Source organism: Ammospiza nelsoni, chromosome 10 (genome assembly GCF_027579445.1).
Source record: "Ammospiza nelsoni isolate bAmmNel1 chromosome 10, bAmmNel1.pri, whole genome shotgun sequence".
Taxonomy (NCBI): domain Eukaryota; kingdom Metazoa; phylum Chordata; class Aves; order Passeriformes; family Passerellidae; genus Ammospiza; species Ammospiza nelsoni.
The window spans coordinates 24625587-24651027 of NC_080642.1; the positions used below are offsets into that span (position 1 = coordinate 24625587).

Below are 25441 nucleotides of genomic sequence, written 5' to 3' on the forward strand. Positions count from 1 at the left end.
AGAAGCAATTACAGTGGAGATGAAAGTGTCTGCCATGATCCTTCAGAAATTAGAATACCTGTTTGGTCACTTAAATCATCATGTGAAGATGCTTATGATGGCTGCCTGCAGCATGTCCCTTCTAACCAGGTCAGGGTGACAGCTTCAAGTTTTCACTCTTGGAGCTTTTGATTTCAGACTGCAGTATTTCAAAACCTGAGAGTCTCTGGATATAAATTAATGTTCCACTGAATCATTTTTAATACCTTATTTAATAGAGCATGGTTATGTCTTCACTGACATGAAAACAATGAGATCTCTAGGCTCTGTCTTCCAAGGGAAAGGCAACAAAGAGCAAAATTGTTCTTTGAAGGAATCTTGCAGGGGATATGGTGCTCTGAGAAGAGGCAAGAAGGCAGGCCCAGTCTCCATCCTTACTTTGAGCTCTGCATAATGCACACAAGCCTTGTCACAGCTGACCTTTGCAGCCATAAAGCAGGAATGATTTCAACATATTTTCCATCATTTAGTTCATTTGGAAGTCAGCCTGACACAATCCACAGAATACCCAACCATGTCAGACTCAGTGAATGGTACATGAAGTAATCAAATAGTTGAAATGAGGGGAAGAAAATCCTTCCACTAGTGCAGTACTGGAGTTTCAGGGCAGTCACTGGTCTGCCCTCAGAGAATCCTGGTCTCAGTGTTCTGCAAGGTTTAGACAGATATTTTTTGGTTCAGGCACTCCATGGAGCTGCTCTGCTGAAGGCAGTGTCACTTTAAATAGTAACTTTTGGCTGTGGTGGCAAAAAGCAGAAAGGATATTTTGTTCTGAGTCAGGGATAGTTTTCAGCTGCTGTTCTTTGTAAAGCAGAAAAGGCATGTGGATTTTGATAGTGTATCAGCAAGGAAAACGTCAACAGGAGCTGGCCTTGGGCACTTGAGGATTAACAGCTCTGAGCCTGTCCCAAAGAGAATAAATCCTCACTGACCAAATGAAACCTCAGAATCATACACTGAAAAAATGATTGCCACCGTTTTGCAAGTGAAGTGCACGGTGAGTGATAAACTCCTCACTCTGGAAATGGACTTGATAGTAGGGAATTCCAGATTGTTTGCTTTTAAAGGGAGGGGAAAAAATATGAGAGGTTAGTTAGGAAAAAAGCCAGTCTATCAGCAGTAGGCTGACATTCTGGAAAATATAAAGTTTTGGGCATCAGAAAGATTTTTATAGATTTGCAAATCAAAGTTACTATCAAGGACTTAATTAGATGTAGGATTAAGGGGGAAAGATCTTTTAGGTGTTTGCAAATCAAAGTTGTCATCAAGGACTTCATCAGATGTAGGATTAAGGGGGAAAGAAGATCTTTTAGGTGTTTGCACATGTTGTAACCCAGATTGAATAAGGTTGCAGGTACTCTCTAATGCTTTGAGGTTTGTGTGGGGTTACAGTGCATGGTGGGTTTGACATGGGCCAGCTGCCCACCCTGCCACCCTCTATCACCCCCTCCTCAACAGGAAAGGGGAGAAAATGAGAATGGAAAAGATCATGGGTTGAGATAAGGACATTTAGCAATTACCATGATGGGCAAAACAGACTCAGCTTTGGGGAAAATGGTGAGATATGATGAGAAACAAAAGCAAAGTGGAAACTCCTCCCCCCACCTCTCCCTTGTTTCCCCCAAGGCTGATATTCCCTCCTTCCCCCTGGCTTCTCCAGCTTTCCCTGCCTGGCCTGAGGGAATTGGGACTGGGGTTTGTGTCCAGCACAGAGCAGCCCCTTCCCCTCTCAGAGACCCCAGGGCACCTGGTCCAGCCAGTGTTTCCCAGGGCTGGAAAAGGATTTAGGTAGCTCCACAATGATCTGCTAAGATGCAGAATCACACAGGCTTAACTGTTAGAAAGCTTATTGCAATTTTCCTCCAGTTTTGACCAGCAGAGTTCAAGTTGTGTTCAAGGAATTTAAGGGAATGCTGTGCAATTTGCACATCCTGTGTGGTGAATTGAATCAGCCCAAGAAATGCATCAGTCTGAGGGAAAGGTCCCAGCTGATTTACAGAAGGAGCATCCTTATTTCTAACCCATGAATGAGTGAAGCATGGAAGAATAAGGTGAAGATGAGCAGCTGAACTTTAATTTCAGAAAAGATAACCAATGGAAAGGGGAGTCAGGTCCTTTGGGCAATGGCCTGCTTTGGCATGTTGTTTGTAAGAAACATTTCTGTGCAAATTAGAAATACTTGTAGATAAAAACCAGGCAGCAAAAACTTGCCTTTCAACATCTACAGATTCTTATTAAAAACCCCTAATTCAAATATGAATAAAGCTTTATTTTCATTTTCATTTGTGAAAAATGAATGCCAAGGCACCGCAGAGCTGGACTTTTCTCAGTGGGCATTTCCTTCTGCTCAGAGTCTGATGTCAGGGCTTGGGGAAGGAATGTTTCACCTGAACCTTGTGAGCACAAGCTGCTAAGTGAATACCAGGAAAGGCATGCAGGAAATAGAAGTGTACCTGGCACTTCTCAAATGAGCAGGTTTTAAAAGAGTAATTTCAGAATAAATGATAAAATGTATTTCAAAATTATTTAAACTTTAATATTATATCAAAGCATTGAAAAATGACAAGCCAGGCTCATTTTCCTCCAAGGAGAATTTTTGAAAACTAACATTGGATTTTTAGTTGTTTTGAGACTTTTTAGGATTTTTATCGAGAGTTTTCCTTCCATAATTTGGGCCAAAAAATTTCTGACAAGGATTGCTGTGGGTGTATAATATTGACATATGCCAATGTTTTAGGTCTAGGATTTAAGGTAAAACACTCCTTTTGCCCATGAGATCATAAGACTTGAAAGGACCAAACTTCACTGAAGCAGTATTGCCATTTGGCAGATCAAACTGCAGATGATACTGCATTTGTGCCTTGTGTTGCAATTTAGAAATTATTGGCCTGGTTTCTAACAAGTTATAGGTGTGCCATTCTGTGTGACTGTGGATGCTTAACATATGCATTTCCCAAAATGGCAGAAAAACTGTGCCCGTCGCCAATTATGGCTTCCTGCTGTGAAATAATTGATTTTTGCATGAAAAAATCTGATTGACATGTACCACCCAAACATCAGTATACCTGTGTGCAATGGACTAACCAGAAGAGTGGCTGCTGGGGGCTACAGAGGGGTTTGCAGTACAGCAAACCCAAAGCAAACCCAAAGTGGGGCTGTGCTTAGGGGGTGCTGGCCCAGAGATCCTGCATTGCATAGGGCAAGTCAAAGTGTGGCCACATTTCCCTTCACAGAGAAAAGCAAGGCACAACTGCCCAAGGATTTTCTGGGATTCACCTTCTTGGAACCTCAGAGAAATTAAAAACAATTCTTATCTCATTTACTGCTCCTGTGTTGCTCACAAGTGGAATGCATTGAGGAAGATTGTTTACCTGAAGGGAATTGGTGATTGGATTCTGGTGTGAGTGTTGTGATTCACTGACCAATTGAATCCAGGTGTGTGTGGGGACTGTGGGCTGGCAGCCACGAGATCCTGGCCAGTTGAGTTGGGTGCTTGTGCAGATTCAGTTTGGATGTAATGTAATATAGTATAGAATAATATAGCATAATAAAGTAATTATTCAGCCTTCTGATAATGTGGAGTCCTCCTCATCATTCCCCCTGTGCAGGGTTGCCTTGCTTTGCTATATCAAAGAGCAAATCCAGCCTCAGAGCTGGTGTTAGCTGTGGATGTGCACTGTGGCACCAGCCATGCAGGGTATGGTGTCCCCCTCCCATCCTGCTGTGCTGGGGCATTGCACATTTCTCTGTTTCCCTTCCTTGTGCCAGCAGTGTGGAGCATCAGAAGCTCCTCTGGAGCTACTCCTTAAAACACCTCTTCCTGGTGGCAGGGTTTTGGTAGTTCACACACAGGCCACAGCTAGATTAAAAATAAGTGAAGGCTTGCAGTGTCAGGCTGTGCCTGAGAGTTGCTGTACTGCAGAATGATCTCCCTCTGAGAACTTGCTTGCACTCTGGAGTTGTCTTTAATTCTCAGTGCACTGTGTGAGGAGGCTTTGCATAACTCTCAGTCCTGGCCACTATAGATTCTTTGCTATGTGACAGAAGTTGCATCTCTGTGCTGCTGAATGTTACTGAAGCACAAATAAATTTAAGGGACTTTAATGCTGAGAGAGAAAAAGACGCAAGTGAAATTACATTTACTTTTCTGCACTTCAAAAGACTTGTTCTGCAATTTTTCTTCCCTTTAAAGATAGCAACTAGAAAGCTGCCAGTGTGGGAGCCTTTGCTTTTAAATGCTGCAGCAAGTGTAATACTGGGTGAACTTGGAGTTGGCAAAAGCAAAGGCTGGGGGGAATGTACGGGAACATGTGCTGTCCTTTGTAGTTCCAGTTCTTTTAGAAGCACTCACAAATAGCTTTAGTTTCTTTAGCAAATACAATGGCATCATTCTGGGCATGCCTAGTGGAAGTGTTCTGGGGCTAGTAAACTGTGAACAAACCTGTTTGCATTGCTGCACTGCTCAGCACAGCACAGATAAGCCCTAATTGTTATGCAACTCCTTAGCATAAGCTCCTGGCATGGCTCATATGCTTCCCTTGTACTAAGACTGTCCAAAATAGCAACAAGAAAGCATGTAACTAAAGACACAGCAGGAGTGTAGGAATTCACCCAGGCCTTGGATGTTGTAAAGATTGAACAATTCTTCATTTCGAGCTCTCCAAAATGCTAAGCATAATGTATTTTCTTCGGAGCTTCTTCAAGGTAAGCACTTTCAAACTTTTCCTGTTTGTTTGGTTTAGTTTTGTTTTGATGGGAGAGAAACTTGGATTTGAAGACTTTGTGCAGGAGTGTAGAAAGTAGTTTCCTTGAGAACTGATGCCCAGTAAGCAAATGCACTCACCAGGTTTGCAATTTGCTTTGCTGTGTTAACATCTGATTTGTAGACGGTGCTTGTTTGCAGCTACCATAAAAGAGAAACACTTGCTGTGGATTTGAGAGATTCTCATATGATGGAAACCATGAAATTTATGGTGTAAGCTACGCCCATCAACTGGGAGTTGTTAGCAGTGAAAGATGCATTTTATGAGACAACCCCAATTCTTAACTTCTGATTTTATTAGGACTTCTTGAAGTGTTTTTTGTATTTTAAATGTGCCAAAATGAGCAATCGAACACTAACATAGTTAAAAATCTTTTAGGTACAAAATACATTATAAATGGTTGCAAATAGGTGTAAGTTCATATGAAAAACCAGACCAAATATCTAATATTCAGTGGTGTGTATGCAACTCTCTGGGGTCAGTTTTTTTTGTGAGCCTGAGTAAGTTCTGTGGCAGAGGCTGTGCTGCTGCTGGGCTGCAAGAGCTGTGTAAGATCTGAGCCCCAGCTGTGCCTGTCACCCTGCCCAGAGTCACAGCAGGGGCTGCAGGTTTTGGTGGAAGTGTGCACTGGGAAATGCAGAGGTGATTTGGAGAAGTGTGGGTCAAAGGAATGCAAGTTTAATCAGATTAGAGAATATTGGAGTATTCTGAGATCTAAAATGTTAGAATTTGAAGCTCAACAGAGAATTATGCTAACTTAGAAGAAAAATACTTAAGAAATAGAATAACTGTAGTGAGATGAATTCCAGATTCTCACTGTGTTGTCACTTGCACATTTGCATGCCAAACTGCTTCTTGATAAAGTAAACTGCAGGACTGCAGCTGCAGTGCAAAGCCAACAGTGAATCTAACACAGAATTGTTCTGTGGAGAGCAACTGCTGTTGGAAAGAAATATGAGAAAAAGCTTAATTTTGCTCCTAAGATATATAGTTACAATTAGCACGTGCAACCACCTGATTGTTCATGGGAAACAAGTACCACTCCTAAGGAGGTGAACCCCATTTTCTGCAGCCTTTCTTGGGGACATTGTATAGAGCTGACCTTAAAAAATTGCTTACACTTGGTTTGAAAATATCTACTCAGTTTTTTCTGAATTACAGTGTTACTCTAAACACTGAATTCTTTGAGAGATAAAAGTGAGGCACAGGAAAAATACAATGAGAAAGTTTTTCTCTGTCACTGGGATATGGCTACTGACTCATCATAGTTGCATACTTGCTGTTTTATAACATGACAAGTCTTGACTTTCAAAAATTTTTAGCATAAATCATTCTGCTAAAGTGTATGTAAATATCCTCCTTCACATGGGAGAGTATACACTTCTCTGCACTTACAGGAGTATATTTCTCTAAAAGACCAGTCATCTAAAGTCATTAGTTTGAGAAAAACAGGACTAAGTAAAACTGTTGGCTGTCAGCTGTGTTATGATGATTACTGGATTCATCCTGAATCATTTCATTGTAACAGCTTTGTGCCATCTCTGTTGGTTTCAGTTTGAGAAAGTTCATGCCTGTGAACTTCATTCTGCATTCATTGACTTAAATCTAACAGTCAGCTAAGTAGGTCAAACTATGTCTGAAATGGAGGAAAAATTAACACCATTCCAATGCCAGTTTCTTCATTGTTTTCTGTTAAGTTTTCTTGAAATAGAAAGCTCTTAACTGAAAGCTGGCCAAAATACCTAGAGCCAAAATACCTACCAAATATCTAGAGCTGTGTTTTAGAGGTCCTGTGCCCACCATGCTGCACTCTGATGTTCTTGTGACGTGGTGGAATGACCCAAATAGCTTGAAATGCAGCCTTAGGCCTCAGCTATGTATCTCATTAGGATTTTAGCTACTAAAATCCCTGTGTCCATGCCTGGGAACTTTAAAAGTATCACCCTCATCTGACTGGAAAAAAACCCAAGTAGGCTGGGCCAAATAGCAATAAACCAATAAACCCGCCCCTGGCTTTGGGATAAATGCTGCCATGGCAGAGTTACTGTGGTGCCCCTTGTCTTCCTCAGGAAGCTGTATCAGCTCCTTTGCTGATGGCAGGAGCAGGAGGAAGTGGAAATAGCATAAACCTGCAAATTATAAATACAATTAAAAAACAATTGCATAAACTCCCTAGAGCTGGGGGCAAGACAGTGGGGCAGAGCTGGTAGGAAGGAGTTCAGAACCCTCTGCCTCCCCCTGTTTGTGTCTGTTCAAGGCTTTCCTAGCACAGGACTGAGTGTGCAGCACACAACTCCACCATGGTGCCTTTCAAGCAGACACAAAATTGCATGAACATCTCATCTTAGCAGGTTGGTTGTTGCATCTTGGCCAATCAAGTTTTTTGTCTCAAATAATAATTAATTTAAAGGCCTCATTTTTTTTCTTTGATTGTCCTAAGAGAAATGGAAACAATATTGGAGTTGTTGGCAATGTGTTACTGCATGTGTTTGAGCTGCTGGTTTTTCTCACTTATTTAAGCAATTCTCTAATTAAAATATATCATGTGACTGTTCACTGGGTATGAAAATATTTGGTTTTGACCAAAAATATGCAGAAATGAAAGTGTAAGTCTTATTGAATGAAAAGACATAAATGGCTCACATGAGCCATAACTGGATTTTTGAGAACTGTGACAACAAAGTTTATGGAAGCAACTTCTTGCTTCCTTTAACTTTAAAACCAGAAGATGCTGATTAATACTGCTGGTTTTCATAATGATGGCCACAATAAGAATCATGTTTTCATATGGCAGGGAGCATTTCAAAACAGGCAGCCTGTTGCAGTCATTTCCAATTCCTCTCTAATGCCACTGGTACTGCAGTAAACAAGGCACGGTGCAGATTTGCCACTAATACCTTTAATGCCTCTAAAATAGTACACCTATTGTTCTCTCTGAACCAAAGCTCCAGGCCACTAATACCAGCTAAACAGTTCCTGGCCACTTGAAAAGACCAGTGTGTGCCTCAGCAGGATGGCTGTGTCACCAGCTGCACCCAGAGATTTTGGGAGCCCTGCTGCTGTCATAGGAAGCAGCAATGCACAGCTGTGGAACATCCTAAATTTCTATCAGATTCTGCATTCAAAGTGTTGGACATTTCTGTCTCCTTGGCCATAAATTTAATTTAATTCTGCTTTGAATTAAATGAAAATCATTTAATGATTAACCAGGGAAAATCATCTCCCTGGTTAGATTTGCAGCCCATCCAGCTTTGACTTTGGATCTGAGCCAAACTTTATTGTTTTTTCTCTTTAAGCAATGTGCCAAACTTGCATTTACACAAATTGAACTGAAGAGTTTGTTCACAATTTATGGGTTTTTCTGAAGGAACTTTTGTTCTGATTTAAGAAATCAAGGGCCATATTAGTACTAGTTTTAGATCTTGCATGCATTTCACTGGATATTCACCAATCCTGAAACTTTATGTTCCCACCTAACTTTGTGGTTTAGTTCCTTTTTTGTGACCATCAGTCGTTTTCCTGGGCTAATCTTTGTTATTCTCAGCCTTGGCACCTGTAAGATAACTGAGAAAAAATGAGCACTAAAATACTGTCTGGTTACTCTGCTGCTGCTTTTTCCCTTCAAGTGAAAGAGCAGAGATTTCTAAAACACAGTCCTGATTTTGGTTGGATCCGTGCCAGACATTTAACAGAGGCAGGGACCCTGCTGAATGGACATGGCCTTGGAAAGTCAGAATGTTTCTCATTGAAAATGTACCTTGTTATCTGCAGAAGCTTTGGTTCTGTTGTGTGCACTTGTAACATTGCATTGCGTGGGGCCATGTCCTCACTGTAACATATTTGGCTGAGTAATGGCTGTGGCTGTTTTAGGTTTTGTGTGGATAATTCAGGTTTTGCTAAAAATTAGTTATGAATGTAACTGGAGCTGTTCTAAGCACGTGTTTATCAGTTGTTTGTGATCTAATTTTTATGATGTGGTGTATTAATGTGCAGTTCCAGCTGTCAGGCAGGCAGATGCCACACAGGTATCTTAACCTGATCTTTGGCACCCTGTGAGTGTGTGGAGGTTCCAATCTCCTGGCCAGCGAGGTCACTCTGTACTCTGGGATTTCTGTGCACTGATGCTGCAGCTTTCTAAATAGCAACAAAAAGTATCAGGAACAAACAGAACATTTCAGCTGGCTGGGAACTGCTTTCTTGCAAAACTGGCTGAAGAAGACTGTGTTTATTTAATGAACTTCTTGTAGCATAAATTAAACCAAGAGAGCGTTGAGCTGGAGCTGAAGTGACAATCCCAGAATGTCAGCTTAGATCTTACAGCAATGTTTGCAGCAACTCACACTACCTGAGCAACAACTCTGCAAGTAATACCAGAATACACGCCTCTTCATTGAAAACTTAAAGAGGGTTGCTAGTGTCTCATTTAATATGCAAAAACAACACATTTGAATGATTGAAGATATGGTTGTAAGAACCCCCAGGATATATTGGCATGTAGAATGGATATTGCAGTCAATGCTGGGAGTATTTGTTCTTGCAAAAATACAAAATGAATTTTACTGGAGTTTTTAGGTGCTTTTAAAAAGACAGCTGTTTTAGGAACATAGATTCATGTATAAAATGCCTGAGCATAGATTCATGTATAAAATGCCTCTGTGAAGATCCTGCTTTCAGGGGGACTGAAGCAGCTGTAGAGAAATACTTTTCAGCTGAGGTAATCACAAACTCTAAATTTTGCCCAAAGAAAGTAGCATGCCTTGACTAGAAGTGTTTTCCACTGAGACAAACAATATGATGGCCAGAGTTAAATTTTCAAATAGTATCTTTGATACAAGGAAGAATGGAAATTCACACATTTTATCCTTGCAATGGCTTCCCTCTAAAAAACATTGTGTCCCAGAACTGAATTAAAGAGAGGAGTGTATGGCAAATCATCAGGATTGGGAATTCCTCATCATAAACTATTATGTTGTACTTTCTTAAAACAAAAATTACGTACAGTGCATGGCAATGGGTAGTCTTCATGCAGAAAATAAAAGCTATAATGCAGGAAAGAATGTGATACCAGATGAGGGTATAGGAGATGTGTACTTCTGTATCAAAAGCAAATAATTTGGTGAGATTTACCTAAGAGTTCACGTATCAGAAGATTAAAATAAGCCTGAAAAGACTATTGACTGAAAAAATGGATGAGGTTTGGATCAATTGTAATTACTGGGTCAGGAAACAAGATGTCAGATCAGCTCTGACTCTTTTAAGGAAGGAATGCATTTTGCCTGGAGAGGCTTAAGGACATACAAAGGAAAGATAGTATGGCTTTTTATGCAAACCATCTGAATAATGAAAAGACAGAGTCTCTGAAGCACTAATGCATCTTTGGGAGTAATAGAAACTGGAATTTATGACAGCCAGGTAATTCCTGATTAACCTGCCTGCGTGTATGTACATTAAAAGGGGTGATGCACACACATTCTTCCTTGTATGAAACACTGCTGCAGGAGCTGGGTTGTCTTCATCCTCAATACAAGAGTGCTATCATCAGTCTAGGAGAGTGGAACAAATTCTGTATCCAAATTATTAACATTTGCAATTAATACTTGTTTCAGTATATATTAAGGACTGTCAATTTTAAGGCAGGACAGATCCATGATTTACATGGCAGAGAATAGACACTAAAATATAACAATGATTAAAAATGTAACAATGGTTACAACTACAATGCATCCATTGTCAGGAATTAACAGATATATCCATTTGCTCAGACCTTTAACTGAGAATCACTTTGGCTTCTTGGCCCCTACGATCAATTTCATTTTGCACCTCTGTGTGTGACAGCACACATTGTTTGTAGCCTCCACAAGGATCATCAAGTCCAACTCAGAAAAACACCCCCAAACCCAAAAACCAACTAACCAACCAACCAACCAACCAACAAATGTGGCCCATTAAGAGAGTACATGGGAAAAGTGATATCCAAGAGGGAAGAATGGTTTGCTTACAGGTAAAAGTGCAGGGAAGGTCCTGAAAGTCTTGGTCAGCTTTTGTGTAATCAAATCTTGTGTTATGTTGAGATCAAGATTTCCTGCAAGGTAGCCTTTGGTGCCTTTTGGCCATTGGTACAGTTTCCCAAATCACCAGAATGATAGCATTGATGGCTCTGTTCCAAAGAGTTCAGGCTGCTTGGGAGCCACAATTTTCTTTTGCCTTCAGAGATGGAATCCTGCACAGCTAGAGTAGGTCTTGAGGCTGAGAAACTTCTAGCAACATTATTGAGGTCATACAGATGAGTGTGTAATTACTTAGATAAACAGAGTTTCAATTAACATGATTGCAATCTAGTAGCACTTAAATAGCGCTCCTCAAGAAAAGGATTTCACCCTGTACACAGCCTATACATGAAGAATGAGACTCCGTGTGATTAAACCACACCACACAGTTAAAGATTACCAGAACCTATACATAGCCTTAGGTTCAACTTTCGACCCCACAAGAGTTATTGCCTGAATGAAAATCCCAGGAGACAAGGCAGGAATTTGCATCAGATTAATTGCTAATGACAATGTTTTTGTGGTTTTATGCAAAATACAAGAAGATTAAAATAATGCACAGAGCCTTGCAACACGCCAGCACTCCTTGGCCAGGGCAGCCTTCCTGTGGCACCTCAGCCAGCTGCAGCTGGGCCTCTGGAGGCATTGTGGATAATTAGCTGAGCTGCTTCTCAGCTGAAGCAGCATCTTTCAGATTACACACATACAACTAAGGTGAAATAGTGCTTCTCTCTTCAGACTCCTCTCTTGCCAAAATTGAAGGTGGAAATTCAGGCAAGCCTTGCTCCAGCAGTGAATGACTCCTCCTCCTTCTTCTTCTAAGAGTGCTCTGTGTCAAACCCCTCTGCTGAGCCAATTTTCTACCCTGGTGCTAAATAGGTAGGGGCTAATGAGCAATCTGTTACTCTTGGAAATCTCCCGTGGTAGGTGTGCCACAGATACACTTGCCAGGTGATGGACACTTTAATTCTGAGTGAAATGCTACCTGGTCATATATGTGACCTTTCTGTAAAACAGAGCAAGTGCTCTTCCTCTTCAGTGCAGTCTCACAAGCATCTTTGCTTCCTGGTACTAACAAATTCTGCTTTTAAAACAGTTTTGTGGGCATGGAGCCTTGCTTGCAGAGGATGGCTCTCTCTGCTGGCTGAGATTTAACATTTTCAATAGACAACTTTTTGATCAAACTTGGGATGTGGCCAGTTTTCAGTACAACTTCTGCAAGTCTCTTTGTAGCAGGTGAGCATCAAGCCCTCTGTACTCCGTGTGGCTTATTAAAGAGGTTAAGTATAATAATTTAAGAAGCAAATAAACAATAGTATAAAGAAACCAAAGTTTGAATAAAAATATTTTTGTGAAAAGCAACAACAAAAAGAATTTGATGTACTTTCAGATGAATATTCAGAAATTAAGGAATTAAGATTGGGTTAGAAATGTTTTTTTCTGCAGTTCTGGGACAGGAAGAAATTCTTTCCCTTCACAGTGTGTCCTATAATGAGAGCAAGCTGCTGCAGTATAAAGAAGGATTGAATTCTTGTCTGCTTCTCAAATTCTAGCTTATATTATGGATATATATATATATATTCCCTTTTTTTCCTTGACATTTAAATGACAAATAATGTCATTAAATGGTATTTGGGATATTATTTTTGTATTTTCATGACAATTAAGTTCCATGAGTTGAAAGTCTTAGAGATCTCTATAGTAGGAATGGTATAAAATCATGGAAAGGCATTGAGATAATTTCAATCATGAGTAAGGGTAATAATATCTTTTCAAAGTCAATCTTTTGTGCTGTCTAATAAACAGGACCCCTCTGTTGTTTTCTTTATTTTAGATTTCAGTTAATCAAATGCCATAATGCCGTGGCAATAGAATATTAGCAGACATCCCATGATAAAAAAATCCATTCTGGCTTCAGGAGATATCTTGTGACAGGTGGCTTTACATATTTGTCACCAATTACAACGAAGACAATTCTGCCTTCAGAGGGAGTGTCTGTTCAGGAGGTGCAGACCCTGCAGCCACCTCTGCTGCCCACACTGAGGGAGAGTGGGACAGTCAGGGATTGATGGCCCAGCAAAAGCTGCTCCTGTGCCTGGGCAGAGAGAACTGAGCCTGCACAGAGCTGCTGCTGCCATGTCTGTGCTGCCACCCTGCAACTGGCAACTGGCACAATTGAAATTTGAAATTAACTCTTCTGAATCAGCATTTTATATTTTATTTTATTTTATTTTATTTTATTTTATTTTATTTTATTTTATTTTATTTTATTTTATTTTATTTTATTTTTTATTTTTTAAAATTTAATTTAATTTTATTTTATTTCATTCCATTTCATTTCATTTTGGAACAGCTGGATGATTTATTAGAGAAGATCTGTAAATGCTACCTTATTTCAATTTTGATTACCTTTGGAAGAATCAAGCTACTTGATTACTTTTCACTCCTTTATAAAATGAAGTAGTTTTCTGATCCACAAAGAACCTTTAATAATCCTACAGGTAATGCTATGTGGCTCCTGAATGAAGATGGAAATTACTTGTAAAATTCCCTTTATAAGTTTATAGCAAAGCTGGTCATTCTGGGCTGCTACAACAATATACACACAATAACGTGTGTAAATATGCAATTACATAATGTATGCACTCATACATTGCTGTAATCAACCACTGCATCCAAATAAAGTTAAAAGTACAAATCCTGTCTGTCTGTAGGAAAGCCAGAGCAGGGCCCTTGCAGTCCCACCCTGGCAGCTGCTGCTGTGGAGACGAGCAGCCACAGGCTGGGATTTTGTTTCTGGGTTCACTGCCAGTATAACAGAGCTGATAACACCATGTTAGAGGAATGAACCAGAGGCCTGAATATTTTTGTGCCTCTCCCTCTTCTTCTTACTTTGCTTGTCCTCTGTGAGAGACAACTGCTCACTTTGAAAATTGAAAAAGGTTTATTGAACCTTAACAAAAATACAAGGACTGCATAAGGAAAAAGCTGCAGCACTGGGAGCTGCCCCTCATGCACACCAATGGCCAGTTCCCTTCAAGATGGATGCTCAGTGTTTTGTACCCTGGGGTTGCATCAGCCAGCCCTGGCCCCTCCCAAAGTCTGTCAGGCAGCTCTCCTTTGCCATTTATCAGTGCAAACTGCTTTCTTGTCACTGGATTGGAGCTCAGGTGTTGCCCTGCCCACCCCCTGAGCACCCCCAAGCTTTTCCATTCCCACTGCCCCATGCAAGGGACACCTGTGCAGCTTCTTTGTACCTGTCCCAGACAGCCCAGGCTGTGTGATGGCAACAATGCAGGGGGAAAGGGAACTGTGGGGAGAGCAGAGGGCATCTGAACTACAAGAACGTAACTATACATCACTAAAGCTTTTATTAATATTCACACAATAGTTGTATTTTAATTGTGAGAGCCAATCATCTCATTATCCATCTATAACACCCTCCAAATGCAACAGCTAATGGACAAGAGAGCCCCATGCAGAAATCAGATGATTTGCTTCTTCAGCTCTTTTTTATCTCACTGGGGAGAGCTCAGTGCTGCTGGCTGCATTCTGCCAGCTCGGCAGGTTCAGCTGGAGCTCGGGGCTGTCCCTGAGCTCTGTTCAGCTCCATCCCAGGGGCTGTCTGTGCTGGGACATCAGCCTCTGCACCTTCCTTCTCCTGGCTATGGACAGTAAACTCCTGGAACATGTGCTGTGCACAGCTCTGGAAGGAGGAAGAGAAGCCAAAGTCAGCTTGTGCTCCTAGAAGCCTTACTCTATGTGAAGAAATAATTTAAGGCTGTTGCTAAAATCCATGTCCTTTTACCCTGCACCTGACCTCTCCCTGGTAATGCATCACGCAGCGGGCGGTAAGAGCAGGGGCCCTCACCCCTGTGTTTGCAATGCTCTTTCCTTCCTGCTCTTGCTGGGTTGATACTTTCAGCTGCCCATCAGTCAGGCACCGTAAGGTAATATAGCAGGTCTCTGCCAGAAAGCCTGAAAGAACTGTAATCGTTGTTGTTTGCAGTGTCTTAAACTTTTTCTAATTAATTTCCATTTTTTTGTCCGTTTGTTTTTGAACCCCTGTGGCATTTGTTTCTCAGCAGGACTCCTGAAATAGGCAAAATTTTACCTTGCTTACTGTTTATTTATCCAAATCATGATGAAGGCTTTTGTAAAAGCAATTTCTATCTGATCTTGGTGTATCATTCCTAGCTTTCCTAAGGCTGAGTTTCCATGACAACTAATTAATAAAGATTAGCTTTTCTTATGGAGCGTAAGACTCAAGTACATCTTGTTTTGTGATGTAGATAATCTCTCGATCTTGTTTTGGAGACTGGGTGTTGTCACAGAGATGCCACAGGCAATCTGTTCTGATTTACAGCCAGACTTGGATGACCATTAGGGGTGAAATCTTTCAGACAGTTTTTATTTTCCCAGTTCTTGCATTTGTCCACTTGCTCATTTTTTACCTGTCCTGGGTAGGTGAGAGTTCCACAGCCTCTTTTGGTTTGAAGGACAGAGAAGGAAAACACACTTTTAAACTTTTGCTAATTTTAAATTAGCTGAAGAACATTCTAGATCTACAGGCAAATTATGTTATAACAAAATATTTAGTTGAAATACATGCAGCCATATTGCTAATAATATAAAAGGGTGTCATCATGCAGTGTAACATAGTCCTTATATTCCCTTAAAATAATTCTCAATCTATAACATACTTGCTATATCATTAAAAGGTATTATTGGAACTTCAAAAACAGGCTGGATTTTGAATTGCTTTCAGTACTAAGACACAAATACTTAATTTCATACTTAAACTTTTCTCAACTGTGAAGTTGCTGACAAGGCTGTTATTTTCGTTTCATGGGAAAAGGGAAGACAGGGATCAAAGCTTCCTTATTCTTAAGGACTTTTATGATCAACTGTGCTTGGGCAACATCTGCTGTGTGTTTCAAACACTCTTGAGTGACATTTGCCTGAATGGGAACCCATTTGGTTTTTTGTAAGGGTGAGCCAGGGACAATCTGAGGCTTTACAATTGATTTTACTCAGATATTTGACCAAACTGAAACTCATTTTGTTTGCTAAAACCAAGAGTTTTAGCAGAGGAGGGCTTTAGATGAAATCAAAGATGGTGTGCTTCTATCACACAAGAATATAACCTTTTTGTCCATGCATTTCTTGTCTTTCTGCATCAAAACTCCACCAAACAAATAAGAATGTCTTAAGCTTTGGGTTTGATCTCCCTTTCTGTGCCTTACCTTTTTGAATCAGTGAAGTACTTCTTGGCAGCTCTTGAGGTTATGTCAATCCCATGTTAAGCCATGAGAAAATTCTCCCAGTGAAAATAGAGCAGGGCTATGTAATAGTGGAGCAGCTCTCCAGTGACTACTCAAGAGTTACCTTCAGCAAAAGGCTTTGCTTCATCTTGACTTGTGTACCTCCTTATTGGGCAAAGCATTTTCACAAGTGAAATCCTTTTTTCTGCTGACACTGAGTTCTAGACTTGTTGGTTTGGCTGCACCTTTCAGCAGGCCAGCAGGTACCTGGTGATGTGCTCACAATAGACTGAGCTGCATTTATCTATCATAAACCCTTTGCCAAAAAGCCAGTCTTAAAAAGATCTGAAAAAAATCTCTCCTGAATAGATTTATTTTATCCTTCCTTTGAAAGAGCAGGCTTTCTCCCTAGGCTTGCAAGCAATGAGCAAGACCTGACTGATGAAACTTTTCCACATGGTCTCCCTGCAGCCATTCAGTGCTGCATCCTATTTGCATGAACAGTGCCAAGTACTTTGGTGCCCTACAAATGAGGAGCAGGCCCTTCAAAGCTGAGACATGAGCCAAGACCACCCACATTTAGGAGGAAACCTGCATTTGCAAGCTGGAAATGAGCTGATGCAGCCTATGTCATCATGGGGCAGTGCATTGGGCAGAATGGTGATAATGTGGAAGCTGGCCTGGAAGGCAGTAGGGAATGGGACTGTGAGAAATCCATGGAGAATTATGTTGTTAACTGTAGCAAACTTGCCAAATTTGCAGCATCTCTTTGCTAATACATCAAATTCAGTCTCTTCTTCTTTGTGTCAGTATTTAGACACTACCAATAAGCAACTGAGGAGTAGCCAGGGCTGCCTTTGTGCAGACGAGCACAGCTAGATTGTGTCCTGCAGGGCCAGGTGATGCTCCACTCCAGAGCCTGTTCTAGCCCTGGGTTTTGGGAGGGGACTGATGCCAGGGGGATGCCATGGTGGCTGCAGGGAGGATGCCATGAAAACAGCTGCAATACTAGAGAGACAGCAGGGCTAATCAGCACCCAAACCTGTACCCAGCCCAGGGCAGGGCAGAAACAATCTGCTTTTACTTCCAGCTGCACCCTGGATGGACTGTGCTCCAGCCTGTCTCATTCCCTGCTGTGCTCTCATTGCCTAAGCAATACCTCTAAAATCCCTCACTGGACTACTAAATATTTGCATGTCTTGCCAGGAGAATTAGATGCCAGTGTAGAACACAATTATCCTACAGGGAATTTAACCTCTCATTTATCTTGAACCTCACTTGTGGAACTGCAATGCAAATATTGGCACATGGTCTGTCAGTCAGTTCTGTTTGTTCTGGGTTTGTGACACTGGGTCTGGGCTGAGGCTCTGTGAGCTGTCACTTGAAAATACATGAATTCTGCCTTTGTTTCACAGTGCCAGTGACTGTCACCCTCCTGTTCCCCTCCCTCATACTTTCTGTTTCTCTTTTGATACATCTCTGCTGTTTTAAGGGCAAATTTCCACAAGTTTTTGACTCAAAGAATTTGGTGTTTCAAAGGAATTGACACCGATGCTTTGTCAAAGAACCACTAGATCTGAGATCTCTGTGCAAGGCCAGAGATTGCTTTCTGAGTAAGAAATATGGAGGAAATGTTTTTTGTTGACAAGATTATGTTCACTACTGTTCTGGAGAGCTCATTCCCAATATTTTTCACTGGAAATTTTACAGAGTTAGAAGTTCTGCATCAGATTAGTTAGAAGAGAGGCTTTTCCTCATTTTGTAGATGTGTGTACTTTTCTTATGATGAGAGATACATAACTCCTCCAGCTTTAATAATTTTAGACTTTTGAAATATGTCCTGCTTCTTTATACAGGGACCTTTCTTCAATCTGACCAGTTTCTGGAACAAAAGTTAATACACAGTTTTGGGCATGAGGAACTAATGCTAGGCTGAAGTAAAGAAAACCTCTGTAGGCACAAGTATCTTGCTGGTATGAAATTTGACCCAAAGTTTGTTAAGAAAGAATAATTTCTCCTGCTGAACTATTTAGACAATTTACATACGATTTTCAAAAGAAACTATTTTCAACACTGGGGGACTAACAGGCTTCATTTCTGTGCTTGGTTCATTCTCAGTGTGAATTTATGAACAGCCTAAATTATTTAAACATAAAAAGCTTTGGCATTAATCACAACAAACAGCAAATATAAAAATTGCCAAGTGTTCAGTATCAGCACCAATAATTGTCTTCTGCAGGTCTGGCACCTCAGACATTGTCTCACCCTTCAGAATACCCTGTGCTTGCAAACAGCTGCTCAGATACCCTGAATCCTCAGGACATCCTCCTCCCCTGAGGACAGGGAGGAGCTGGATGAGGCCCTTGGCAGTGGGTGCTGCTCCTGGGTACTGGGAGCACCTGAATATGGGGGCACAGAATATGGGCATGTGGAGCAGGGGCTCAAAAGGTCTTTGAAGGAAAACATCTTTTTCTTATGCATTCTTGTACAACACTACTAAATCTAAGTGATATTATTATTTAAAAATGTATCATCTTGAAAATGGCAGCATATTTGCAGGTTTTCACAGGTAATATTTATGGAAAAGTTTGACATTGACAATGGAATTTCTCTATCCTACTGTTTTTTCTGAAGGAGACTTTTAATCGTGGAAGTAGAATAACCTTTGCTCTCTGAGAACAGTATTCACCCTATTCCAGTCGTTCTCATAAATGAAGCTTTCAAGAAAGAAGAAATAAGGCTTTTAATTCGGAGTCAATAGGGACCTTTTTTGCCCCAAAAGTAAGGGGAACAAAACAAAAGGCTGTATTCTTGCAAGTGGGATACTATTAAACCCCACCGAAGCACGAATTCAGCCTTGGAAACAACTGAACCTTTTCAGATCTTGCTCTTAGTCACTTTCAGTCTTTGATACAGAGGTATAACATTATTTTTAAATTATTTGTAAATATTTAGGGCTTGTTGTACAACATACACATTATACAATGTGCACATTGTATATTTAAGCTGATTTCAGGAGAGTTATTTTTACCATGCTCTTGGAGAACAAGTCCCCAGATCTGTAAAGGAAAACTTCAAAACTGTAATAATCTATAGGAAGAAAGGGAAGAATTTCAAAACTATATTTAACTGCTTAAAATTACCAGAACTGTGTGTTTCCCTGTGCTGGCTTGTGTGTATGTTGTACAGGGGTGTTACCAGTTTATTGATGTCTATCCCTAAGGCAGAAGCTGCTCTGATAAAGTGTGATGTTGGTGCTCTGCCCCTTTGGAATTTCCAATTTATGCCTGCAAACATGAACTCAAAGAGTTCACCCGCCTTGAAAAGCTTTGTCTCCTTGGCAGCACCAAAGGGGGAAAAGGTGTTGGGAATGCCTTTACAAACAGAGAGCTGCTCTGCTTGTGCGCACTCTGCTCCAGCCAAGTTTTGGGGTGACTGTGCCCTCTCTGTTCTTGCTGAATCATGGCACAGGCCTGGGTACTCCAGCCAGCCTTTTCCTGCATGGACAGGAACCACTGTGCCAGTTCTGCCTCTGGTGATCACTGAGATGGTTATGAATAGGGTAAATGTAAAACAGGCTCTCGTGTGTTGAGCAGCAGGGGACACTAAATCTACTTGTTGCTTTTGAGTATTATGAAGGAGACTCTGACTACAGATATTTCATGAGTGTTTCAAAAGCAGATCACGCTCTTCAGGTACCTGGCTTTGAGGTCATCTTTCTCTTCTTGTGCATAGACAAACAGCTTTATCAAAGACTTTATAACTTTTGCATGCTGCTTGTTATCAAGCATATCCCTGCAGGAGATGCCTGTAAAGGTTTTCACCTATATGAAGGCCCTGTGGCTTAAAACATAACAGGGTTGGTAAAAGGTTCTACTTGAAAACCAATGGCTGCATTTCTTTTATGTCTAGATCATTGCTCAAAGTGAGAAGCTCCAATATGCTCTCAGTGCCTTTTATTCTGTTGCAAAAAAAGTTCTGTGTTCCTCCTGTGACTTTAGGATCCTCAATTACTTTTGCCAAGAACAGTGTATTAAACTGCTCCTAATCCAGATAGCTTAAAGATGGGGCCTTAGAGGACATAGTGCACATGTGCTGGAGTTTGATGCACCAATTTGTGTTTCTTGGTCATGCTTTTCAGAGTCCCACAGACAACCTGGCCTCAGTTTTGCAGCTCTGTGAGCTGGAAGTGTGTGACACATTTCTGTCAGAGAATCTCCAGAGAGGGTCTGCCGTAGAGCTGAATCTGAACTGGTGTGTCCTGACTGTAACCCAGATAGGTGATGCACAGCTATTGGCACACACAACACATGGAGATGAACGTGAAGTTCATCCTATGAAGTTTGGTACAGAAATGTAAGCTAGCTAACAGAAAGTACTGACAGAACTTGTATCTGAAATCCCTTTTCCCTCCATTTTGAAACTGAATAAAACAGTGGAATAATGTGATGTTTGGATTTTTGTTTTTAGATTGCTCTTTGAACTGTTTGAATTTTACAGTCAAAACCAAGTCAGTGGCAGCCCAGCTGCCAGAGGGAAACCTTCAGTGGGAGGTGGTATCCTATTTAGGAATGTATCAGCTGCCTGTGTCCTTTGGGTACAATTCTTAATTTTATCCTTTTGCAGTCATCTTCCTTGCTCTGTTCTGTTGTCAGGGGTATTGTGGAGGTCTTTTAGGAGAGCAAGGTGTTCTCAGTGTGGCCCCTCCAGTTACAGAGAGCTCCCTGTGTCTGTTCTGGGTGGTCTGTGAAGTGGGATGGTGAGAGGATGGATAAGTGGACTCATTCTGAGTTTAATGAGGTTTTAGCTGTTGGGGAATTGATTGGTTACAAATGTTAGTGATTTCAGTGTGACACAGTAGTAAATATTGGATAGGAGGTGATTCTTGGTGTTGCTCTGAGGAGCTGCTGTGGTGACTCTGATTGATAGAAGTGGCAGGGGCATATTGGTACATTAAACTAGCAGAGGCTACTTGGAGTAATCTACAAAATGCAAAAACTGAAACACAGTGGCCTCTGCTTGGAACAGGAGAAACTGCCACTGAAGCAGCATCACTGATGGATGCAGGAAAACAGAACTTTTTATGGGGTTGTGGGAGTGTCAGACTTTTTGGGGAAGGACAGACTAGAGACCAAATATAACCCTATGGGTGTTTTTGTTTAGCCTGATCTTTTAAAAACACAATAGAGAAAAAAGGCAGATGCTTCCTTTCTGGTTTGGTAAATATGGTAAAACCAGGTAATGTGTTGGCATAGCTGCACTTCTGGAACTCATTTCTGCATAGCAAAGCCACCATACCTGCAGAAAAACTAGAGGGACTGCCCATTTCTGCCGGTCAATGCAATAGATAGGAATCTGGTCTTAAATCCTGATGGAAGAGTGTCCCACATGGCAGCTGTCCAGACACAGTTAATCAAATAGCTAATTAGCACCATCACGGTGATCAAGCAGCTGATTTGACACAGAGCAATAGGCTAAAACTTTAAGTTTTGAAGTTTTGTTTTGGAGCTTAGAGAAGCTGTGAAAAAGCAAAAAAAAAAAAAAAAAAAAAAAAAAAAGAGAATAGTTTGGAAGGGATCCAGGGGAACAGCGAGAGACAGGAAGTATCAGCTTTGGCTGCTCTGGGTGGAAGCCAGAGGAAGAGGTACTGTTACAGTGCTTCCCCTGTGACAGAGAGCAGGGGTTTGTGTGTGTTTGTGTCAGCCCATTCCTCAGGAAAGCACTGCAGAGCTGTGTGTGTGACCTTCTGAGCACCTGTGCAAGAGGAATGATGACTGACAAAAATGTTGGAGTGGTAAAAACAGTGCTGAGATGGCTTTGGCTGCAGAGCTGTCCCGTGGGTTGTGATGGAGCGGCAATCCCAGCCCCTGGGCATGTGGTTTGCCTTGGGGCTCCTAACTCCCTCAGGATGCCTGAGGAAAAGCTTCTGTTGCTTTATGACTTCCTGCTGCCAGTCACAGCTGGTACAATGGGCACAGTGCAAGAAAAGAACAAGGCTGGGTTTGCCCATGAGCATGTTTTCTGTTTGGAGTTTTCTCTAGTGATAGAAAAGGATATTCCTGCTGCTGATACATTACTGGAAACCAAAGACTACATAGACTCTTACTTGGAAGACCCACAATAGAAATGAATCTGTCAGAGAAGATGAGTAAGTGTTTTCTGGAGTACTGTTGCATAATCTTGCATGTTTTTACATGCTGTGTTTTGCCATACGCTGTGCTTTAGATGATTATTACCCTGTGTTGGATTTCAACTTTATGCCCAACACACTTCACCTGGAGTTGAATGTTTGAGCAAAAGAAATCCTGCCAAGTCACTTGTGACTTGCACAGATCCAGTCCAAAGCTGTTTCCCTTCTGCCAAGCCCCATCCTTCAGTATGTCAGAAAACTTCATCTTTTTGACTCTTTTGGAGGGAAAGTTATTATCTCTCAGTGAAAATTAGCTGGGGTATCTGGGGAGAAAAACAGATACCCAGTCCCTTTGTCAGCTCTGACTGGGGAAGCCTGGCTGCCCATCTTCCTTTGCCTTCCATCTATTCCCCAAGCAGCAATAATACACATCAGGATTTGAGAGCAGTGGGACTCTGAGGGTGAGCTCTGCCCTGAAAGCAAAGCTGAGCAGCAGCTGCTTCTGGCCAGGCTGCCTTTGGAAGCTGTATGTGCTCAGCTCTGCTGGGAGACAGCTCCAGTGTGGGGCAGCTTGGAGCTAATGAACCTCTTGGGGACTGAGTGAGCCCTGGGCTGTGTGGGAGCAGTCCCTGCTCAGCCTTCTAATCTGGTGTCCCCGTTTGGGTCACAGCTCCCTGTGAAAACCCAACGAGGGACCTTTGTTGGCTTTTCCTTTCCAGGACCAGGGGAGTTACAGTCCTGTTTCATAAGGTCTGTAAATTCGTCTGTGAAGTTTTATGAGGTGACTGACTTCCTTCTCAGCTGTGAGGGTGGTGAGACCCCAGCACAGGGTGCCCAGAGAATCTGGGCATGTCCCCTTCCAAGAAGTGTTCAAGGCCTGGTTGGATGGGGCTGGGAGCAACCTGGTCCAGTGGGTGACATCCCTGCCCATGGCAGGGGGCTGGAACTGGACGATCTTTAAGGTCTGACCCAAACCTTTCTATGATTCTGTAGTTCCTCTATCTACTTTCCTTGACCTCCTGAAGGGAGAAAATTTGTGAATTTGGGACAATAGCCCCCTTTCCCTAGTGGGATGGTCTCCTTCCACACATAAAGTGTGAGCCCTTATGTGTGTGCAGGAAGGTTCTGCCTGCCTCTGTAGTGGGGGAACCATGCTGGGGTCTTTGCCCTCTGGAATCTACTCTGGGCTTCTCAAAAACAACTTGCTATGGCCAGGGCTTGCATTAATTTGTTCCTGTGTATGGATATGTGTTGTACTACTGATTGGTGCTATTCTAATAGTGACAAAACCTGAGTCTAACCAGAAAAAGAAAAATATAGAACAGAGTAAGTTCGAGTACCTAAGTTCTGGCTGGCCAAGAGCCCTAATGTCTCTGTCAGAGCCTCCCAGGACTTCAGGGGTGATGAAAAGCTGACACTCCTCCTCAGCATGAAGAAGGCTGGGAGAACACTGGCCTGGCAGCTGAACAGGGACTGAAGAGTTACCTGATTCACGGCAGAATGGGAGCAAAGGAGCCTGAGGTGGCCTGGTATGAGGCAGACTGGGAATAAAGAAAATACAGACATTTAGGGAAGAACAGGTGAGGTGAGGGAGAGAGGGCCTTGAGCAGCTCCTCCCTACCTGGGAGGGGGGAGGAGGATAAAGACAGGATTGAGTGCCTGGTGTGACAGAAGGTGCCTTTCTCCTTCTGTGTGTCTGCTCATGCCCTGGAGAACAGCTCTGTCTCTGTGGGGGGATGGCTGGTTGTAGAAAGCTTGTGCTGGGAAGGGAAAAAGAGCACATTGAACTATGCTTAATAGCTTCAATAAACAGGTTTTCCACTCTGGAGGTTCCATCTGGAGCAAGCCAAGATAGGCTAAGATAGGACTGACTCTTGGCTTTTGCATGCATCATCAGGTTATGAGGTGGGAGAGCCGTCCAGTCCTGGAGGGACCCCAGCATGGGGACACAGCTGAGCTTTGTGTGAGAGGGACAAGGAATTTTCACAGTCAACGTTGGCTTCCTTTCCTCTTTGGTCACAGAGCTCAGGTGGGGGAGAGGAAATCTTTCAGGAGTGTTATGGATGGATAATGAGATGATTGGCTCTCACAATTAAAATACATCTATTGTGTGAATATTAATAAAAGCTTTAGTGATGTACAGTTATGTTCTTGTAGTTCAGATGCCCTCTGCTCTCCCCACAGTTCCCTTTCCCCCTGCATTGTTGCCATCACACAGCCTGGGCTGTCTGGGACAGGTACAAAGAAGCTGCACAGGTGTCCCTTGCTTGGGGCAGTGGGAATGGAAAAGCTTGGGGGTGCTCAGGGGGTGGGCATGGCAACACCTGAGCTCCAATGCAGTGACAGGAAAGCAGTTTGCACTGATAAATGGCAAAGGAGAGCTGCCTGACAGACTTTGGGAGGGGCCAGGGCTGGCTGATGCAACCCCAGGGTACAAAACACTGAGCATCCATCTTGAAGGGAACTGGCCATTGGTGTGCATGAGGGGCAGCTCCCAGTGCTGCAGCTTTTTCCTTATGCAGTCCTTTGCTGTATTTTTGTTAAGGTTCAATAAACCTTTTTAAATTTTCAAAGTGAGCAGTTGTCTCTCACAGGAGGGAAATACAGCGTGCATGACATTAGGTCTGAAATGGCCTCCAGAGGTGCTGGTCCTATAAATTTCAAATGTGTATGCAGGTGCTGGGAAATTCTTATCTAAGTAGCCTGAATCTCTTTTATGTCTGAATTGTTGGCTGGAGTACTTGCATAGCTGTTGAACTTGGGAGTGAGATTTCTGGCATGTCTGAGGCTGGCTACAGGATTTTGCCTTCTCAGTACCACACAATTCTAGGACAAGTTGTGAAAAACACCAATCACTTGTTTTTTAAAATTTTAAAAGTTTAATAGTAATAAAATAATTATAAAAATAGTAATAGAATTAGAGTAATAATAATTTGGACTATTTGAATTAGGACAATATGAGACAATAGACACAAAGTTATGGACAGTCTGGGTACTTCTTTCTGGGCAGCACAAGCCCGAAAAAGGACCCACGTTAACAGAGGATTAACCCTTAAAAACAACAGCCTGTTGCATATTCATACACCTCATCCATCATGCATAAATTACATTCAAACACAGGATTCTGTCTGGGCAGTGTCACCTTCTTCCTCCTAATCCTGACAGCATCGTCCTGGCTGAGCGAGGCAGGAAGAATTA

At 42.0% G+C, this 25441-nt stretch overlaps 1 protein-coding gene across 5 annotated transcripts in view; it reads left to right on the forward strand.

Moving 5' to 3' along the window:
* Window positions 1-25441, forward strand: part of ARHGEF4 (Rho guanine nucleotide exchange factor 4) — a 231277-nt gene that overhangs the window by 40879 nt on the left and 164957 nt on the right. Inside the window, exon 1 of one of the 5 annotated variants that reach the window (XM_059479346.1) lies at window positions 4566-4743. The exons of the other annotated variants lie outside the window; for them this stretch is intronic. Coding sequence (XP_059335329.1) covers window positions 4705-4743 — 39 coding nt within the window. The 5' untranslated portion in view covers window positions 4566-4704. Of the gene's footprint in view, window positions 1-4565; window positions 4744-25441 lie in introns of those variants that run through there. 5 annotated transcript variants of the gene reach the window in all.